General features: G+C 33.4%; 2 protein-coding genes across 3 annotated transcripts in view; one reads left to right on the forward strand and one right to left on the reverse strand.

Annotated features, from left to right (window-relative positions):
- Positions 1-1,791: 1,791 nt before the first annotated feature.
- On the reverse strand, positions 1,792-21,546 carry GINS1 (GINS complex subunit 1). The gene is made up of 7 exons (XM_003758116.4): positions 21,297-21,546; positions 15,689-15,753; positions 12,524-12,622; positions 9,702-9,792; positions 6,876-6,992; positions 4,977-5,051; positions 1,792-2,385 (listed from the first exon to the last, which is right to left on the reverse strand). Exons 1-7 carry the CDS (start codon positions 21,507-21,509, stop codon positions 2,317-2,319), a joined length of 729 nt encoding a protein of 242 aa, XP_003758164.2. The 5' UTR covers positions 21,510-21,546; the 3' UTR covers positions 1,792-2,316.
- A 67-nt stretch (positions 21,547-21,613) lies between these two features.
- Positions 21,614-22,712, forward strand: part of ABHD12 (abhydrolase domain containing 12) — a 124,520-nt gene continuing 123,421 nt past the window's right edge. The window contains exon 1 of one of the 2 annotated variants that reach the window (XM_031951007.1): positions 21,614-22,080. In XM_031951007.1, coding sequence (XP_031806867.1) covers positions 22,074-22,080 — 7 coding nt within the window. In that variant the 5' untranslated portion in view covers positions 21,614-22,073. The remainder of the gene's footprint in view (positions 22,081-22,712) is intronic. The other variant, XM_012540099.3, reaches the window with a different exon arrangement.

Here is a 22,712-nt window from a genome sequence, read left to right on the forward strand (position 1 = left end):
TTGTATTCCTATTTTCCCTCAGCCCCAACAAAACCCTTGCTAAGAGTGGGATGTATTAATATCTAGCCTAGGTAGGAAGTATCATTTGAGAATCTAAATGTCAAACTACAGCAACCTAACTTAGAAAGTAGGCGTTTATAGACTTAGGATAAGAGAATTATTAAGAGCTAGAAGGGACCTTCAGAGATTTATCTATCCAAACCCTATCAACAGAAAAATTAGGAAACTCAAGCACATATTGACAGATCTGAGATTTGAATCCAGTCTTCTGACTCCAATCTCAGTATTCTCTTAACTATAGGCCAGAAATTTTTAAATCTTTTTTTATTTTTTGTCTCAGATATCTAAGGCAGTATAATGAAGCCTATGGACTCCTCAGAATAATGTTTTTAAATAGACAGAATATATAGGACCACAAAGAAAACCAGTTACATTGAAAGTTTTTCAAATACTTAAGTCAAATTCACAAACCTCAGGTAGAGAACTCTTGTTCTAGAACTCTTACTGTATAACCAACTATATATTGTTCTGAGTCTTATATGTTCCCTCTCAAAAAGTATGTTTTTTTGGGCACACTGTGAAAGTAGTTAATACTAATGTTATCTCCATTTTATGCACAAAAAAACAGGTTCAAAGAATTGACTTTACAATTTTAAAAAGCTAGTATCAAAGCAGAAATTTGAACTCTTGATTTCTCCTGGTTCTAAGTATTCTTTATTGTTTATTCTTCAAATTATGTCAGGTCAACATAATGTGGACAATTCTGACACTGTCACCACATAATGGAGGTGCACTTCTTAAATGGAGTTATCATATGAAATCATAAAATATGAACTAGAGTCAGTTTTTTTTTTTTTTTAACAAGGTCTAAGTTTAACTTTCTATAAATGCATCAATTCATTATTCTCTATTCCCTATTTCAATGAGAATAACCTTTTCTAAAAAAGAATTTGGAAGCAAAATCTGCACACCTAAGTCCAATAAATTCTCTGGGAAAGCTCCTGAAACCTTCTCTGCCCTCTCATTTCTCACTGCTAATATTAGCATTATATTGCAAGGCAATGTGACAGGTGCTATATAAATGTAGCCAAATGCAGAACTGAATCATAGATAAAATTTCAAGTCATCTATCCTTTTCAAGGTCCTACACATTATTAATACTGTAGAAACTAGATTAAGACCTTACAAATGCCATAGAAATGGCATTTCTATATTTATAATTCCAGTCAATGGATCATGAAGACATTACATATAACTGAGCTTCATAAAAAAGCAGCTGGATTGACCCTAGGCAAGTCACTTAACCCCAATTGCCTTGGGGAAAAAAAAAAACAGCTGGATTAAAATTAAGCATCATAATATGCATGCCATATTTATCCCACAGGATCTTGAGGAAGGATTGGCCTTAAATATTCACTGTATGCATGTGTATAGATTACTCATTCAAAGTAAATATGAATTTTACACATAGTTATTATGAAAGTGTCTTATAGGGATTTCTGCGACAGTATGTCTAGACTGATTGATATGGGACTGACTTTGATTTGAGGTGAAATGGGAAGATCACAAAGAATGTAATTTGTAGAACGAGCAAGGATGAACTACAGAATTGTTGTTCACAATAGGGACAGAAAGCACTCAAACCCTCAATGCTACATGAAATCTACAAAGTTCTATGATCTAACTATCAGACACATGACATCCTGAGTCTGAAGAAAAAACACAAGTTTCTGCTGTTGCAATTTTGGTTTCTTTTCTTAGAATGACATCTTAATATTTTTCCCTTTGTGCTGAAAATTGGAAACATTAGCCCTGACATAGTCAGATTATCGTCAATATGGATATTCCCTTAAAAATAGCCATTTGTAAATTTGTATTTTATTTGTAAGTCAAAAATAATTTCATATCTTTTGTAGACACTAACTTGCTTTGTTAATCCTGTTCCTGAAGAGTTCTAAAACTACTTTACTGGGGCATTTAAATACTACTTTGCTCCCACTGTAATACTGATGAAACTGTATTTCTGACAATGCCCAGGCTGTTAACTTAAGCTCCTTTTTAATTGTACATAAATCCAACTAAATTTTACTTTTTGTCTGTATCAAGCAATAAAAAACACTGTCCCAACACATTCCTAGGTCACTATTTATTAAGAAACACAAAATCTAATATTTTTCTGAATATCAGGAATCAAAAATACACGAGGAAATTATATTTAAAAAAAAAAAAGGGTTCATCCCTAATTTTTTGGATCACAATGAAGGGAGAGAAGGGCAGAGACACGTAAAAAGTTTTCCCAAAGTTTTTAGGATACTGTTATGACAGAACATGTTCCAAGACTCCTTGTCTGATTAATTGTTCACACTTCCATCGAGGCAAGAAATGCTGAAGAAGAAAAGAAAAATATATTAGAAACAAAAATAAATTCTGAATTTTAATGCAGATACAAGTTTTCATATATGTAAACAATATGTACACTCTAAGTTGTTTTCAAACTACAACATGAAACTCAAAAAACTCTCCATGTATATACTAAATGTGTCATCTTAAACAATAATGGTGCTGATGCACTTTTTCTTCAGCCATCCTATCATGGGATATGTTATTTTCAATTTGTTTTCACTAATACAAATGGAGATACTATGAATATATTGTTCAAACAACCCATTTTTTTTTCTTTCTAGTTATTTCCTTGGGGTATTTATTTCTTATAGTGGAATTATTGGGTCAAAAGGTAGGAACAAATCCAGTTGTATTACATGTTTTGAGAAAGTTATCATAAAATCTGAACAAGCTTATAGTGCCATCAACAATGTATAAGCATACCTAGTTCTCCCACAACCCTGCTAACACTGGATTTGATTCAATTATACAATAAAAACAAATTTGCTTTTGAAATCTGCATTTCTTTTATTGGCTTCAGGACTATGTACTTTTCTATGTAAAAGATTTTCTTTTAAAAACCACAGTGTGAAGGAAAAACCACCACTGATTTTATATATTCTTAATATGATTCATTGGACTGTGAAAAATCTTAACAGTTTCAAAAGCAAAAGCAAAATGTATTTTAAATTTTATTCCTTGTTTTCAAAGAACAAAATTAATTCAAAGTAGAAATGTACAAAATTTTGTTTTTTTAGTGAAGAATTCAATGAAACAGCTTTGCATTGCAAACTAAAAAATATGCTAGATTACATATAAATTTGAAGATACAGTACATTCACTTTATACATGGAAGAATTGTGCAGTAGTATTTTTGTGAGGGAGAGGGGACAAAGCCCAAATCTTCTCTCTTTACTTCAAATATAGCCCTTAAGTCCCATTACATTTGGTTAAGTTGTAATATAACTAAACAAGGAGACAACTCGTCTCTATCATGTTATGATTTAGGAACTAAAAAGTACTGAGTGGAGGAGGACAGGCAGGTAGGCAGACAGGATGCTGAAACTACTGTTACTAACCCAGCATCCATCGTAGGGAGAACACTCCTCTCTCCTTACATCTGCCTAAGTAAAGGTACCTAAAGATCTGCCTAAGGGGAAGAAAGACCTTAGACATTAACCAAAATTCAGATATTATGAATTAGACAACAAAGAAGTTGGAAAGAATTCTTTGCTCACCAAATACAGGGCCCTGAGCAAAGCAAAGGAGAGAGGAAACACCTCAGAATGATAATCACTGTGTATATATAATTAGGGGAACAAAAATAAATATAGGAACCACAATAGAATTATGTTCTCTTCAATCATAAATCTCAAAGTATCATATAAGTAGAAAAAATCTTGATAGCTAAGAAGAATCTTAACTTATGTTCTTAACTACATCGACCTGGAAGTTAACTCATTTTCATGAGTTAAAACATACATCTAAGATGTCTCTAAATGTCAAATGAACTTTTTAAAAATCTATTTTTATTAAAACTGCAGGTTTAGTGAAATCTGAAAGACACACTAATAGTCCCACAATGTCTGCTAGAAATGAGTAGAATATACCATTTATCTTATCAAAGCAAGTTCTAATAGATGTAATTCAAGGAATAGATATTGAACTTTTGCTATTTTGCTTTGAGATGGCTTGACTTTCTCCTAATTCCTGGGGCCCACAACTCTTAGAGAACTGAGATCTTTATGAAAACATCAGTGATTCCCTATTTTTTACACATGTGGTATGGCTGATTCTAAGATGACAGAATGTTTTAAAAAACATCAAATTACAAAGGAAACCAATTATATTGTAACATATTCATGATGTCATAAATATGTTGAAATAATACATCAATGTATTTACATTGTGATATATATTTATTTACATATTTACATGTATTTATTTACATAGTGATTTTGTAATATATATTTCTTTTATATATGCATGTACATATACATGCAAACAAGTTCATGAATTCTGTATTAAGAATCTCTGGTCTACAGATTCTGTGAGGTAATTCTCAATATGTGAGTGACTAATATGAGACTTAGACACTGCTAATATGAGACTTGTTTTGCTTGACTAAGTACATTTATTATAAGAGTTTTGCTTTGCTTTTTAGTGTGATGAGATAGCAAGGAGAGAAAATAAATATCTGTGAATGAGAAAAATAATTAATTCAAAATATTTATCTTTCCCATAATAGTTCTAAGACAAGGCAAGAATTCTCACCAAACTTCTTAAAGATGCCTTTTAAGTCAAGACTCAAGTTAATTTGGGGGAACAAGCAATATAATTTATACCATGAAGAAGGTTCTGTTGATTGCCTATGATAATAATCTGCCTATTCTAGGCTTTATTATTATCACTGATATTAAAGTAGATAAAATATTAATATTCTTTTTCCACTTCCTAGAAAATATAAAAGAGGGGAACATATATTAATTATAACACATAGGTCTTAAGTAGCATAGTTCTTTATTGTTGTGCCTTCTTTTCTCAGTCTATATTTTTCTAAGATTTAATGCAATTTGTCATCTTATAAGAAATACCTGGCTGTTTTTTTTCAATAAAACTGAAGTCCCATCATCAACTTCGAACTCTCCATAGTCTTTTAGACACCGTACCTAAAATGGAAGAACCTCCAATTTTTTATTTGAATTACATTTTTTTCTTATTAGTTAAATAGATAACAATTTATACAAACTGCTTTCTATCCCTTCACTGCTCCTGCTCCCTTACTTCTACCCTCTTCAACACAACTCAGCCAATGGCCCCCTCTAAAGTTACTCACCCCTTCTACCACAACTGAAGATTTTCTTTTTCTCCTGCCAATGAAGAATAACAACTTTTTAGTAAGTTACAGTCTTAAAAGAGTGGCATTGAAGAGCTGGAATGTTAAGTGATTTCAATTCAAGTCTTCCTGGTTCTGAAGCCTGCTCTCAATCTACTTCTCTGGAGTATGTGCTCAGTAGAACTTAAGTAGAATCTTAAATATTTTATTTTCTACCCCTCTCATCAATTGGCTCCCATTAAGACTGGACAGCATAGCCTCCCTGGCCTCCCTTTTAGCACTAGTGGACCCCTCTCTGACTCACTGATTGAGATGAGGAAATTGGAATCCTCCTTGCTCCCCATCCATTTCAATGCTCTCCTTTCACCTCCATCACAATCTCCCTTCCAATGAGGTTAACTCAATTTTATATCTACTACCCAATCAAAATTCTGGTACCTAACCTGAAAAGGGTAGGCATTAGCAATTGAGGGGACAGGAAAGGATTCTGCAGAAGATGTTCTTTGAGATGGACAGTGAAGACAATGAACAAGAAGGTCCTGACAGCAAAGTTAAGCAGAGGCAAAAAGAAAGGGAGTCACTGCAGGGAGCTGTACTATCCCAATACTAAACAGAAGATGCTGGCAGGCAGGGAATGTGGGTGAAGTGAGGCAGAAGGGAAGGTATGGTGAGGGCAGGAACCAGAAGCAAGTGGGGCTGGATCTGGTTCTACTAGAAGGTCCTGATTCACTGACTTGGGGATGCTTGTACCTTATGAAATAAGCTACACAAAATACATGAACATATAATAACAAAAATATATATAATATATACATAATATATGAACTTAAGGATGAAGTAGTACAACCCCTCAAGTTAATGATAAGAAAACTGAAGCCACATGGAGGGGAGAGGAGGGGGTTTGCCCAAAATCATGATGGTGATTTTTACAAGTTTTTTTTTTTTTTTAAATGAAGTTTCCCATGGATTGTTAAGCATTCTCCCTCACATTCTTTGGAATGGCACCATAGTAATCTCTTAGGCGAGGGATTTTCTTGTCAGCTCTTTGCTAATTTGTTGGCTGGAAAATGTAGCTAGGGGATCCTCCCAAGCCAAAACAAAAGTCCTGATGACATTCCTGATATAGCAACATGCAAGAAGCAGAAAGTATTTTACTTCCCCGGGACAATACTCAATCTAATGAGTTCTGAAACTAGGAATACACTACTGTTGTTTTCAAGTCACTGTGAGCTTTATGGGATTTCTCTCAGTTAATTCATCCAATCTTCAAGAGAAGTCAGAAGCTTTCCAATATTTTCTCTATGTAATTAATTTGTGGCAGACCAGATTGAGAGCTGGTTTCAGAACCAGGAAGATTTGAATTCAAATCACTTAACATTCTAGTTTTCCAATGCCAATGCCAATATTTCCAATATTAAGACTGCAAGATTAAGGGAAAAGTTGTTATTCTTCATTGGTAGGGGAAAAAATCTTCTTCAGATGTTCATAAATTAATGACATCACTAGTCTGAACAATCTAAAATTTACCACACACTTAATAACTTCTTTATTATTCTTCTATGACATTCAACCTATGCCATAACAAATCATACTTCAGAATTAAAGTACTTTAGACTAAATCTCTAAGATAGACAAGCACTTGAAAAGTTGTACTTACCTCAATGTAAAGGCTCTTAGGAGGTTTCATATCTTGTGTAATATCTAATCCTTCATCTCCACCCAAACATCTCATGTATGTAGCAAGGGACTTTTTATAGTGATTGAACCATTCTACCTACAAACAAATAAAAATATGAATCTTGCAATTCTATGCAAAAAATAAATTTATTCCAAAGACAGTTTTATTATGGCCTAAACAGAAAGCAAACCAGTTTCTAGACTTTTAGGAAACAGATATCCTTTCTGAATCATTTCCCCCTTAAAAAATCTTGTTCAAAAATATGACCATTAGAAGTGTTTAAATATGAAAGTTCTAAAGTAATTAAAATATAAATCTCTTCCTGCTTTCTAATTATTGATTTGACTGAAAATAGTAAGCAGATTTCCAAAAGAAAACTAATAAAAATAAAAAGTAATTTTGATAATTCAGAACAGTCAGATGGAGGATAACTCAATTTCATTCTGAAGTGAAAAGTTAATATTAAATTGAACATAATCTACCCACCAAAAAACAAACATGAAAGAAAAATCACTAATAGCTTTAAAGACCACAGACACCTATTTTTACAGATAAAAGCCTAGCTTTTTAAAAATCTCTTATTTTTAATTAAGGAACTATTAGTCTCATAGCATTTAGATTGTAACTTCTACATAAAGAACATACTTTCAATAGGTTTAAAGAAAGCATTATTGAAGCCTGAAGAATATCAGTTGGTATTCTTCACTGAGCTGTCAAAAATATGCAGAAATTTAAATATTAACTTCCTGCTTAGTCATTAAGGTTCCTTTTCTTATTATGGACTTAAGAAGCATCAACAAATTTCAATACACAAAGGAAAAAAAGTATATAATGCTTAGCCCTTCTGAAAACACATTTCCTTAAGCCTAAATGGTCATAGGGAACAGAGAAATGTCCTTTTGTATATTTTAAAACAAGCAATTCACAGAATAACATTAGTTATTTTGCTTGTGGGATCAGAGTACATTTGAATGATTCTTTGATTTTTTTATTGTGATTTTTTAAATTCCTGTTAAGAAAATAAAAACTGGTGATGCCACTGCTTAATTGATCTACAACTACTCTGGAAAATAATTAATAGAAAGTGACTAAAATATTCACACAATGGTTGACCCAACATTCCCACAACTATATATCCTAAGAGGGTCAAAGACAAAAAAGTTCCATGTACATCATACATATTTAACCTATATCAGATTGTTTGTTATCTTGAGGAGGGGAAGCACAGAAGGGAAGGAGAAAAATTTGGAACCCAAAATCTTACAAAAATAAATGTTGAAAACTGCCTTCACACATATTTAGAAAAATAAAATATTATTGAAAAATTTTTTAAAAATTAAAAATCTATATGCTTAAAAAAAAGTATTTACTTATAACAGTATTTTTTATAGTTAGTAAAGAACCTGGAACCTGGAAACAAACAACATGCCTGTTTATTAGGACTGGGTTAACAAATTTTTTATTCTTTCTTAAAAGGGACACGTTTCTTGTTAGAAAAAGACAAAGGGACAAAGGAGATTTAAAACAAATATATCAATACATTTTTTAAAAAGGAAATATGGGGGCAGGCATTAATAAACTTTTATAAATACAAATAAAGGCAGTAAGTTGCACTGTAGATCATTACAAAATGAGTCACATACACTATCTGGAAAAAAAACCCAACTCTCTAGTTGTCCAAATAACAAACCATTCTAGTCACTCATCACCAATTCTCCTATTACTCATTCCCCCAAATTACAAAGAGGTGTTTTTAAGACTAAAATAAATTTATGCCATATGTAAAACTTACTTACATAAGACATATGTGATTTGAATGAGAATGTGAATTTACAAAAATGGCTATAAATGCCCTAATTTTTACTACTGCCTCATAAGACAATTAGCATATCATATGGCTCACACTAATGATATAGAAATTTCAAAATGGCATTATCAGATTTAACATTATAGTAAAGTAAGTTCATTTTATCCTGTTACTGGAATGTATTTCTGAGCTATAAAAGGAAACAAGAGATGAAAAATTAAAATTGAACTCAACAAAAATGCAACTGTTTCACAGCTATACATAATATGCATGAGGAAAAGTTACCTAAATATCATTTATCTATTAAATGGCTAAGATAAAGAAATGTATTTTATATTGAATTACTATCAAAAAGCATAGAAGCTATGTGATATAATGTTAATCCATCCCAATCTTTATTACAAATTAATCACTTACTAATGCTGTTGCTTTCTCAAGACATGCAGACTACATATAACTCAGAAAGGTGGTGCATTATATTAAACAGTAGATCTGGATCCAGGAAGTCCTGAGTTTAAAACTAGTCTCAGATACTATCTGTGTGGAATGGCCAAGTCATTTAACCTGTTTGCCTCAGTTTCCTCATCTGTAAAATGGGAACGACAACATCTATCTCTGAATTGTTGTAAAGAGAAAATGACATGATATTGATAAAAAACACATTGTAAACCTTAAAGTGACACATAAGTACTATTTATTTATTATGATGATTACTTATTGAAATGCTTTGTAAAATAATCATACAAAATCAACATAATCAAATTTCAGTTCACACCTTTAAAATCTTCTTAGTTTTTTCCTAATAAGCAATACAACCAGCCAAGTTTTCTGAACTATAAACCAGAAGAATTTCCCACGATCTTGTTTTCACTTGTTTCCATAGTCACTATATAAAATGAGACTCAGAATTACTTTCTTATAAATGTGTAAAATGATCAGCAACTACTGTCCTACTAGAAATTTCCAGTCATAAAATGGTAACAATAGAACTGACTTACTTCTTCAGCTGACATGTGGAATCTCAGTGCATTTGGTATGACACTGCCATATTCCCACCTGAGAGCTCTAATCCGAAGTAATCGATCATATCTAGAACATTAAAAAGATATTCAGAATGTTTTTTTAAATTATGGAGAAAAAGACTGATAAGAATAACAAAACCCATGAAAAATAAAATTGACAAAAAGGAATTATCACTACAAAGCAGTATCTCTACATGCTTAGATTCACCCTTGTTCACCTGGATTTCTATATTGACTTCCACCTCTAATGTTAGTCAGAGTACTGGGGTCTTCAAGCCTCTCTTTGACATATTAAAACCATGCTAGAGACCTCAGAAGCTCTAAGCCTTGAGCAAATTATTTAAACCACTGTAGGGATTGTTACCACAATATGCTTGTTATGGTATCCAAGTGTACTTACCCTAAGACCTTCTGACTACCTTGTGGCTTTCTGACACTTTCTGAGGAAGTTCTCTGCTCTTGCTTCCTCTGGATGCAGTACAGGAAATATTTACTATAGTTTCTAACTGAATTTCTTTTCTTTTTTTTTTTTAAGTTTATTATTTTTTTATTTTATTTTATTTTTTTAAAATAACTTTTTATTGACAGAACCTATGCCAGGGTAGTTTTTTTTACAACATTATCCCTTGCACTCACTTCTGTCTAACTGAATTTCTTGATCATCATTTGGTCTGGTACCAATTTTGGGTTTTTGCTGAAGAAGGTAGTCTTCCTCCTACTCCTATTCAGGTAGCCTTTCTGGCCCAAATTATTACAAATGGCTTCTTGCCCCAATTCTCCCCATGAAAGCCATCTTCAGTGATGACTTTTCTAAAGCATAGTTTGACCATATCAATTACTATCACTTAAAGAATAAGATATAAGATGCTCTGTTTGGCATTTCAAGCACTTCAGAACCTGGTCCTTCCCTACTATTCCAGTCCTAACATACTTTACTTCCTTCCATGCATTCTAGAATCCAGCTTTTCTGATTTACTTACTTCTCCTCATACATGACAGTCCTTGTCCCATCTCCTGGCCTTTATACTGCTTATCTCCATGCCTGAAATGCCTAACTTTTAAACTTTTACTTCAGTTTCCCTGGCTATCTTGAAGATTCAACTCAAATGCCACCTTCTGGAGAAAAATCTTTCCCAGTGCCCCTTAGCTGCTGGTACCTTCCTCTCTGATACTGTCTTTCATCTACTTTATATTGTTATTTACATATTTATTTATATTCTGTCTCTCCTGTTAGTGTGTATAGTCCCGTTAGCATAAGAACTCCTGGAAGGCAGCTCCAAGGTCTTTGTCTTTTTTTTTTTTTAAATATACCCTCAGTGTGGAGCACAATACCTAGCTCATACTAACTAATAAAAACCCGATGACTGAGTAGGGAGAAAGAATTAATCTAATAAATTAGTTGCTTTAAAAAAAAATGCAATTAACATATACCAAATAAGACTAGCATTTCCACATACAAAGCATTTCTAAATACAGAAATAGTATCACATAAGGAGTTGCATCATGTATAGCTATGGTAATACATTATTACAATAGTAGGACAAATATTCAGTAGGAATCACAAACCTAGCATACTATGCTGCAAAAACATAAACAATTAATTAATTGATTGGGAGGGTAGGAGAAACCTATCTATGCAAATGTATTCATATTTGTTCTATTTGTAACAGCAAGAAAAAACAATAGTGTGTCTAATAGTTGAAGAATGGAGGATAAATTATGGCATATCAACATAATGTGCTTTGTTGCCCCTCAAAAACAGTAAATATAGTATGTACAATGGTTTATGAAAAAGATCTGTATAAAATGAAGTAAAATAAAAAGAGCCAGACTATACTCCCAATGACTACAACTATCAACAAAATCACAGAAAGATAAGAAAGTAAACCCAAAGTAGCAAAACTTTGGGCAGATTTGCTAGGAAAGAGAATAAAAACATTTTTTACTTGTTTGGTTCTACCTTATGTTTTCATGTAAGACTTTCATATTTTCATGTAAGATTTTACTCCCTTATTTTATGTATTTGATTACATTTTTAAAAATATTATCAAATTTTTAACTTTAAAAGTTGTTTTTTTAAAGGAATTATAATTCTCAACAAATAAATCAAGGACTAAGAACTGTGGTGCAATGGCAAGAGTACAAGATTTGGAATTAAAAGACCTACGATCCAATCCTAGTTCTGCTTCCTATCTATGTCACTTCAAGTTACATTAACTTAACCTCTTGCAGCCTTCATTTCTTCATCTACAAAATGATGGAATTAGATTAATTGATCTTTAAGGTACATTCCAATTCTAAATTTATGAAGGTATGATGAGATAGTTTGAGGAAGAAAAAAGTGTTTAATCTATGAATTCACATGAAAACTCCTTTGCTTTCCTTCTATGAGAAAAAAAAAAATCTAGGTTTTACAATGATCTAAGACAATTCTGAAGAACTTTTGATGAACAATTCTATTGACCTCCAGAGAAAGACTTGATGGAACCTAAATGTAGACTAAAGCATTTTTAAAACTATCTTTATTTTTCTTGCATTTTTTTTTGGGGGGGGCTCCTTTGTTTTCTTTTGCAACATAGCTAATATGGAAATGTTTTCCATGACTGCACATGCATATAACTTGTATCAAACTGCTTTCTGGGGGCTCTGGAGAAGAAAATTTAGAACTTAAAAATTTTTTAAATGAAATGAAAAATTATTACATATATTTGGAAAAAATTAAAATATAAACTCATAAAAAAGAAATCTGTATTATGTCTATAAAGGTTATAAAAACAGATTTTCATCAAGAAACTTACAAATACGCAACTATGCAACGTCGATTTCTCAGCAAAGAACTATGTCGAAATTTGATTGTTGGAATCAAGTCACTTCGTCCATCTGATTTAGTCTCATTTCTGATAATAAAAATTCAAAGGAAAAGAGGCAAATCATATACATATGTTTTAGAGTAAAAAGTATAAATTTTTCCAATGACTAACTGTGCTTTCAATGATAGTCTCTATTAGACTCATCCTGTCATGATCAATAGTCAACTCAAATAATTGTCATATCTGAAAAGCTTTATAGATATTTCAAGAAATTCTCATTAAAATAAAAAATGGAATGGAAAGACCTAGGATCTCATCCAAGCCCAGCTACTTATGATCTTTATCATTTCAAGTTACATTAAGTAACTCAAACTTTTGAGGTTGTATTGTCCTCATCTACAAAATGACAGGATTGGACTAATTGATGAATCATAAGTTTGTCATTATACCATCTTTATATTCTGATTAATTTTACTATTTAAAAATTATTTATGCAATATAGTATTTCCTTATGTTCTCGTGCTAAATGAAGATAGGATTAGCATCATTACAGAGGATAATTTTATTGTATGTAATAATTTATTACTATGAGAAATTATTATTTCTCTCTTATATTAGTAACTAATTACTGTAGTAGAGCCAATGTTTTTCCCCTTTTCTACTTCCTAGAAATGAACCAGTTCTTTGATCTAGAAATCAACCAGTGTAGGAAATCTTAGGCAAATATTTAGCCAAGCCAAGATCTAATCAAAGAAAATAAAAGTAATTCTAAGTTTGGGATTTAACAAATGTATTCCTGCACATTATGTTTGCTCAAACAAGTCTGGGAAGTGTTGATTCTTTCTTTGGTCTGACAGGTGATATGGAAATTGATAGTCTCTTTGTTGTGTTTTTTAAAAATATTTACTTATTTAAAACTAAATACAAAATTTTAAAAAATAGAAAAGAAAGACAGAAAAAGGGAAAAAACAAAACAAAACAAAACATTATCATGTGCCTAGAAAAACATCCGGGAGGATTTAATATATGTAACAATAAATTTCCGTTTCAAAAAAGCATATATAATAAATAGAAGACTATTCATGACTGTTCATCTTTTCTTTGATTGTAGTTATTCTTTTGTTCTCTGCAGTGTGCTTTTTATTCTTTTTTCCCTTTCATTTCCCATTCCCCCAATCTCTCCCAAGCAGGCTATGGTTAAGCAGAGATTTATTTATACACACACTCATACTCCATCCCCACATCTATACACACACACACATATATATATAACATATATATACACCTCCATATATGCATACATATACAGACACACTCTCTCTCTATATATGTACATGCATATATATATTTGAGACACACATCTAAAATAGTATTAACATGGCTGACATAGATTTCTCTTGGTAAATCTCTGATCAAAATTTGAATGATCCAAGTATGCATCCCAAGAACTTCATAGCTTACCTTCTCTTGTAATATTCATTCTTTCTTTAACTATTAACCAGATTGCCACTCTCAGGAACAGCTACTCTTTAAGAGGCATTTGAACTGTGAGCCCATCATCTTGGTAGCTCTTTTGTTTAAGAGAGACAACCAAATGACCACCCTTTCATTAAGACATATGTTGACGTTATTAATAAAATGACTAAATTACCCAGAAATCAAATTTCTTGGAACTTTTAAAAAATATCACATCATAAGGATATATCTGAATTATAGCATATCCAAATTTGTGTTATAAAGGGGTTTTATTTTAGAGCTTAAGAGGAAACATTTTTGGAGCTTCAGCCTAAAAATATATGGTTAGAAACTGGGCAATCATCCCAAAATTTCCTCTTATGTAAAGACTGAAACACAATTAAAAAATCAGAGAAAGGACAAATTGTAAAGTGCTTTTTTCAGTTCTGTAACACACACATTTTTATTAGGAATATAGTAATGTCCTTTATTTGTAAAAGGATTACTTTTTATTCTGAAAAAAAGGAACCAACTTTCACATTTTTTTCTATCTTCCAGAAGTCCTACATGGTTTTTGCATTGTTTACAAAAATGTGATATTATGATTCTTAAAATATATTTCAGATAGATTACTCTTATCATCAAAGTTCTTTATTAAGCACAACCAATTCTAAGAATTTATATATTTATGCTTGGGTGATTAAAAGCTAATAGATTACTGTTGACAGATTATTTAAAACTACCAAACTCAACACCTTTACCCACCTATAAAATTTTCACTAGTCACATTTTAACAATAGCATTGATGCATCTAAGAAGATGCTTTTAAGAACTGCAGTTATGAGGGCCCAATGCTAGGCAAATTACCCCAAGAAATTTTTTAAAAAGAAAGAAAGAAAATTCATATATATCCACATATCCATAGCAACACTCTTTGTAGTTAAAAAGAAAAAAAAAAACTGGAGGGAAAGTAGATTGGATGGCTAAATAAACCATCTATATATACAAATGTAATAGAATATTAATGTACCCTAAAAAATAGTGAAATCATAGAAGGGAAGATTTATATGAACTGATTCAGAATGAAGTAAAGACTAAGAAAAATGACATATAAAATGACTTCAATAATGTTATAATTTACAAAATTATAATGACCAAGGTTGACCCCAGAGGAGTTGAAAAAATGTACTTCTCTTTTTTTTTTTCTGTATTAGTGGGAGATCATATGTAATATTTCGGTTTTTTTGTCTGAGTTTCATTGTTTTAATATACTGTTATAAATAGAGGGAATGTGATATATTAGGGGGGATTTTTTTTTTTAAACTACTTCTTTTCTTTTTTTGAATATTTCAAGAGAAAGCTCTCTGGATAGGAACAGAGGAAAGGAATTTATTTGGAAATTAATATTATATAAAACACAAAAAAATCAATAAAAATAAGATTATTATTTCATTTAAAAACTGTAATATAAGCACTAAATTTTTAATTGCTTATGGCTTCACTTACTTTGGAGTGATTAAAAATTTCTCTTATGGCAAAGTTGTATATGAATGTTAATTTGCAGAGGATATAATGTGATAAACTTCATAAAGAAATATACAATTTAATGGATGTCATTGTACTGCCTTCTTTACCTATGTTTAAAGTAACAATTTTTTAAAAATAATTTAAGATTTTCACTAATATAACACAACTTACACATCAGACTGGTTCTGTTCATATAAAGCTTTCATTTCTTCTAGAACTTGCCTGATTCCATCATCCTAAAATATATAAATTAATTTTGAAATGCATTCATTCATTCATCAGAAGTAAAATTCAAATTAATATCAAATTTTTCAGGCATATTTGTGCCTTTTTACATATACATTTCATTAAAAATCAGTATTCTTACAAAAGCTTTGCCCAGATAAAATGACTCCTCTAGTTATACAAAATGATAGTATTATAAGGCTTTTATGACAAAAATGAAAGTAGCAAAGTTTCAAAACTAATGTAATACATCTGTAGACTTAATAATTACCAGCTTTGGAATAAGTTTAAATATTTTATATATTTTCTCACAATACTAAACATTATGTTTTGAAATTCTAATACCATTAAAGTTTATGGCTCAAAAATATACTGTATATTTATCTGCTGTATAGTTTTTTAAAAATTCTTTGGAATGCATCAGCATAGCTCTTGAATTACACTAACATAGAAAGCATTTCTTCAATTCAGCTAACCAAAATGTCACCACTTTGACCTATTAACATAGCTGCATATATCATTTCACTTACATACATGGCATAGTGAAGAGGGCTGGAATTGAAGTCAGGGAACAAATCCAGATTTAAATACTAGTTGTACCTCTAACTACCTGTGTGATCTTGTAAAGTAACATAAGCAGTAAGGGTCTTAGTTTCTGCATTTATAAAACAAGATATTAGGAAGAGATGATCTCTAAATTGTGGGTTAGAATGGGGAGAAAGAGTTAAGAATGACTCATTTCTTTGATAAAAGTCTCATTTCTCAAATAGAGAACTGAGCCAAATTTGTAAAAAAAAAAAAAATAATAAGAACCTTTCTCTGATAAGATGGTCAACAGATATGAGCAGGCAATTTTCAGAAGAAATCAAAGGTATTGTAATGCAGGAGAAACTGAGGCAAGATAGAGATTAGAGAGTATTTAAAAATTTATTTAAAAGGAAGAGATTTACTGGGACCAATGGATACTGGGATCCATGGTTTGGTCCCAGGGCTGAATGAGACTACTGTCTCCCAGAATCCAGCAAGAATGTGAGTTCTCAATGACATATATACACATGGCTCAGACACAGGGAGTAGACTGAGGCAGGGATGGAGTCAGGGTGCTGGGAGCAGGATGGGACTCTGACTAGGTGGGGTGAGACTCTGGAGAGGGGGATGACATAATAGGGGGAGGCACTCTGGAGATGGGGAGAGGCATTTTGATAAGATGGGGACTGGGAGAGGCATTCTGATATTATAAAACATAAGATCTTTTATCCTTATCAAATATTTGATTAAAAGGAGGGGTGGTTTCCGCAGGACAATTATAAACTGAGGCATCACACTTAGGGAAACTGAAGCAGGATTGGGTCAGGATAAATTAGGGAAGCTGAGGCAGAATTGGGTCAGGATAATTAGGGAAACTGAATCAGGACAATAAAAGAGAACTATGGCATACCAGTATCAACAATCTTATGGGAAAAAATGCTCTAAATAACTATTAGCGAATTAAAATAACTTCAACAAATCATTTCATATCTATCAGATTGACTAAAATAAAAGATTTTTTTTTAAATGACATACTGGAGAGGATGTGGAAAAATAGGTACACTAATGCATTATAGGAAGAGTTGTGAACTGGTCCAACCACTCTGGAGAACATCTTGGAATTACATCCAAAGAGCAACAAAACTGTGCTTATTCTTTGACTGAGAACACCACCCTACTAGGCCTATATCTCAAAGAGATCAAAGATAAAGGAAATGGACCAATATGTTAAAAAAATATTTATAATAGCTTTTTTATGGTAGCAAAGAATTAGAAACTGAGGAGACAGTTCTCAGTCGAGAAATGATGACAAAATTGTAGCATATGATTCTGAAGGAATACAAATGTACTGTAAGAAATAATAAAAAGGATAGTTTCAGAAAAATCTGGGAAGAGTTGAGGCATATAAAGTAAGCAGAAATAAGACACTATACATAGTAACTGATATATAATCAAATATAAAAACCTAACTACTCTGATCAATACAATAAGCCACAATAATTCCAAAGGATTAGTGATGAAAATGCTATTCTTCTCCAAAGAGAAAATTGATGAACTCAAGTGAACACGTGATAAATTTTTTCATTTTATTTTTCTTGCCTTTTTTTTTTTTTAACAAGATAGATATTGTAGAAATATTTTCCATGGCTTAATATGTATAATAGGTATATATTTCTTGCCTTCTCAATAGGTGGGAGATAAATGGAGAGAATTAAGAAAAAAATTTTTTTAAAGAAAAAATATTTTAAAGTACTGCTAAGTGATGCTCTTAGAAGAAATAGACTGGATAAAAACAGATAAGTTATTTTTTATACCTTTTTTTGGTATTATATGAAAATGTACATGAAAAAGAGCTGATCTGCTAGTCTGTATTTTCTTCTGAATTTGGTTTTTTTTTTTTTTTTTTGCACATCTTTTAAAAACTTCAGTGACAGTTTTTCCTTTTTATGGGCAGTGTTATCCTTAGTCCTCCTCCTACAAAGTTCCCCTTTTTCTTGGAAAAATTAAAAACAAAAGGCTTGTAATAAATATGCATAGTCACACAAAACAAATTTACATATCAGTATTAAAGAAATGTGTCTGTGTATTATGAGTACTTCACCTTTCATCAGGAAGCAGGCAGCTTGCAACATAATCTTTAGGAGGCAATGTTTAAGAAGAGAGACAATTCAAACTTAAGGATGGCTGAGACAATCAGGTGGAAATTGTAGGAGGAAGTTGGTGATCTGGGACTGGCTTTGGGAAAGAAATTGGGGTAGGCTTTTTGGAGTACTCGGTATTGAAGTGATAATCTAACCCAAGAAGAGCTCAACAAAAGAACAGAGTTTAAAGAGAGAAAAGGGTCAGAAACAATGACTAAGAGGACCTCTCTTCAACTAATTAACAAAAATAACAGCAACTTTAATTGTTTTAAATTAATAACTCCATCAATATCTTTGTTCATTACAGCAAGTATTTTTCCATTCAAATGTTGAAAATTACTTTATAGTAAATAATTTGCAATACAGAATGATTTGAAATACTATCATAATTACATTAAAAGTTAATTGAGAATTCCAGTAGGTAGTGTCACTCAAATCTATGGTGTTTCTAATTGTCTACCAGGAATAGTCAAATCCTCTTAGCCATCTAATCTGACTCTACCTTTTTTTTTTTAAAAAAAGTATTATTTTTATTTTATTACTTATTTTCAAATTATTAATTACGAAGCAATAAGTATCGACAAAACATCCACTCTAGCCTAATAAATACCAAAAATACAAAGAGAAGAATAAAACATTCCCCGCACTCAAGCAATGGGAAGCTGAGAATATATACAAGCATACATAGATGTAAAATGAATATTGGTCATTTTAGGAATGTAGTAAAGTAGCCAGAGGATCAGGAAAAGCTTCATTTACATGTTCCTATACCTGATTCTTGAAAGAAACCAAGGATTCTGAGAAGCAGAGGTTAGGAGAGAATGAGTAGTTGATAGGATAACAGCTAATTACAAAGGCATAGAGATGAGAAACAGAGATTATGTACACCCTGCAGCAAGAAGACCAAAATGGCTGGATTACACAGTAATTCAAGAGGAGGTTAGCTACTGCATTCATGCTGCTCTAGGAACTACAAAGTATTCCCCTTTTCATCTGTTAAATTCCAAATTCAATTCAAAGCCATTTTCTTTATGAAGCATTTTCCAATCCATTTCTTCGGTATTTCTCTAGTGTACTTAAGTAAGATGTTTATCTATGTGTATCTTATTCTCCCAACAACACTGTAAATTTCATAAGGATATGGATTATTTTATCTAAACTTCATCCTATACTGTATGCAACAGTGTTCTGCACATAGTATGCACTTATCCTATTAAATGTTTATTGAATTGAATTTAACCTCGAAGTACCATATAATATACCTAAAAGAGAGGAAGGGTAACCTCCCCCCCTCCCATAGTTATATATCAGTTATAGATTAACTGTAGATCAATACGACCTGATTCAAGTCCTTTTGTTAAGACATACCACCAGTGGTATTAATCCTGTCACTGCCACCAGACAACTCTCTAAGTCTACAAATTATATAGTTATGATGGTTGATTTGTATTTGACAAGGTAGTTCCCAAACTAGGAATTTCCCTGTACACTAAATTACTAAATTCTAAATGTAGTACAAATTTAATACTAAATCCCAAATCACCAAATTTATTAAAAAAAAAAAAAACCAACAACAATAACCCCTTAAATAGAATCCCATTCCAAGTTTTATCAGTATGAAAGATCTACTACATAGTTTATTTTAGGTAGAAAGTATTCAGCACTTCAGACCATAATTTCCCTTTTTTTCTTAGTATTATCTCCCTTTAGCAGAATGGAAACTCAACAGGCACAATCTATATTACTGACTGATGTAGAGCTATAATAATGATGATGGTGGGAAGTATCTTGAAAGAACAGATATACAGGAGATGGAGGGAAGAAAAAAGAAAACAAAGTGGTCAAGTACAAAGTTAAAAATAAGTGATTGCTCTTCTCCCCAAAATCTCTTTTCCACAGGTCCAGTTTCAAATATATGTTACTTGATGGGTCATCTCTAAGACTAGAGAATAAGAACTTTTCTTTTCCCCATCTTTCCCAATCAAAAAATTTAACTACTAACCAAGCCTCAGAAACTCATATTGCAGGTTGTCAGTTTTCAGAAATTTTAGGACTCATCCAAGGCTCTAAACCCATCCTTTAAAGTCCAATTCAGATTTCATTGCTCCCTAAAGACCCCTGATACCATCTCTCCATCTCTCTCTCTCATCCATCTCTTCAGTTACAAGCCATTCTTCTGCTGATAAAGACAACGAGACAAAGAAGTCAAAGCTTAGACTTAGAACCTCGATCTGCAGACTTGTCCATTAAACTTAAAATATTCACAATATTGTTTATTGATTATTGCAGTGGAGATATAGATACAACTGACTTAGACTTTCCACCATCCTTTCATTTACTTGACCTCTTTTGCACTTATCTCATTATTTTAGCCCATCCCCTTAAAGCACCTCTTCTTTAGGGCATCCCCTTCCCCTTCTCTCATTCTGCCAGTCACCCTCTCCTTTCTCCCGATCCGTCTCCGAGCCAGATTCTCAGTTCTGTAACCCCAACCTTCCCTCCTCCAGCTCTCCCCTCCCTTTCAATTTCCCTGAGACCAAGCCCCACGGCCAATGACCACTTTCACTCCTGGAAATCGCTGGCCCTAACCCAGCTTAGGTCCTTAGTCTTAGTCTTAGTCCTGCCCCTGCCCCTGCCCCTGCCCCTGCCCCTGCCCCTGCCCCTGCCCCTGCCCCTGCCCCTCCCTTCCCCCATCCATTCCCAGGAGGGATCTCCCTTTATAAAGCCTCCTTCCTGAGTCCCAACCTTGGGCTCTAACCCCGCCCTCCTGCTACTTTGGCTCCGCCCCGCGATCTGCCCCGCCCCCTTCCCCCGCTAACCCCACCTCCCAGCTTCCCCACCATTTCAATCCGGCCCCCTTCCGTAGCGAAGTCACCCGGCCTTACGTTGAAGGCTGGGAGCTGCCCGTCGGGTGCACGGTGAAGCTCGCGGATGAGCTCAATGGCTTTTTCACAGAACATGGCTCCGCGCCCTCCGACCGCGAGGCCCACCGAAGCTTCCACTCGCGTCCAGCTGCAGCGGAACCTCCGGCGCCGCGCCGCGAGAAACGCTCCTCCCTCCTTTCGACCCCGGAAATCAGGTTTTGGCGCCAAACCCATGCCGACCAATAGGAGCGGAGAAGAGGTGGGTGAAACCCTAGCTCATGCTCCCTCCCTTGCTTTCCTTGATTTTGCTACGGGTTTTGGAGAGGGACAGGATTCCTCCTCAGACTTAAAAATGCTCACTATTCCTGTTAGTCTCAGTCGGCCTCTCTTTTCAGGCTGATGGATCCGGCTCGCAGCCCGAACATTACAGCCTGCGTTTACGGCTCTAAGGGGAGCCCTCCCTCCTGAATTTATCCGGAGAAAGAGCTAGCCGGTGAAGGGCGGGTTTAGGCCCCTAGGTCGGTCTCTCGGCCGAGTGAGAAGCAAGTCACGTTGTGATCCCATCTGGTGGCGGTTCTCTTGCTGAGCCCGGACGCACCTAAGCCATCGAACGTGGGCCCGGCCGGCCCATTGACAAAAAGCGTGGGAATTCCACCTCCCGCTTCTTTGTGACGTCACGAAGAACATTGTGCTTCGAGTGGTTTGCCCACGTTGTGTGAGTTCCACCAGTGACCGACCAGCTTGTTGCGTGACCGCTGTAGTGAAATAATGGACTTCTTAATGCATAGATTTGCATAAATGTATGGTTAGTGGGCAATTGTCCATTTTCATTTACTTAAATGTTTTAGATGTATAGCAAGATCTCTGTATTTAAATGTTGGACCTGTGGTTTGTGTCGTTTTTTTTTTTTTTTTGTGTGTGTGTGTGTGTGTGTGTTTGCTTTTTTTGTGTTTTTTTAAAGCAAAATATTTTTATCCCAGAGGCATCAGTTTTTTTTTTTTTTTTAATATTGAATGTTAGAGCTGAGGAGGCATCTTATAATGTTCTAGTCCAACCTCCCTCATTTTACAGATAAAGAAACTGAGGACCATCACACAGAGTTCAGTGATTTGACCACTCCATAGGGAGTTAGTATACTCAGCATTTGATTCCAAATATTGACACTTCACCAGGCTGTGTATTTTATGCTTTCTATTAAAGAAGCAACTGTCTCAGAGAGGAAGTGACTTGACCATCCTAGAATGTACAATTAGCTAGTGACAGATCTAGGATTAGAATTTGTTTCATGAGATTTATCTGTGAAAAAGGACCTTACAGGTTATGTTGTTAAAAGAAAACTAGATGAAGGGACATGCCCAATGTAACGTTGTTAGTAGAATTGGGATTGAGATCCAAGGCTTTTTAATACAAATCCAAGTCAAGTTAACGAACATTTAG

Source organism: Sarcophilus harrisii, chromosome 2 (assembly GCF_902635505.1).
Source record: "Sarcophilus harrisii chromosome 2, mSarHar1.11, whole genome shotgun sequence".
In the NCBI taxonomy this organism is placed as follows: Eukaryota; Metazoa; Chordata; class Mammalia; order Dasyuromorphia; family Dasyuridae; genus Sarcophilus; species Sarcophilus harrisii.

Coding starts and splice junctions, on each gene's coding strand:
- GINS1 (XM_003758116.4), bottom strand. CDS start 21,509: ATGGGTTTGGCGCCAAAACCTGATTTCCGGGGTCGAAAGGAGGGAGGA. Junction 9,793..12,523: donor CGTTGCATAGTTGCGTATTT/GTAAGTTTCTTG, acceptor TTAATGTTCTAG/ATATGATCGATTACTTCGGA. Junction 5,052..6,875: donor CTAAGAGCCTTTACATTGAG/GTAAGTACAACT, acceptor CTTCCATTTTAG/GTACGGTGTCTAAAAGACTA.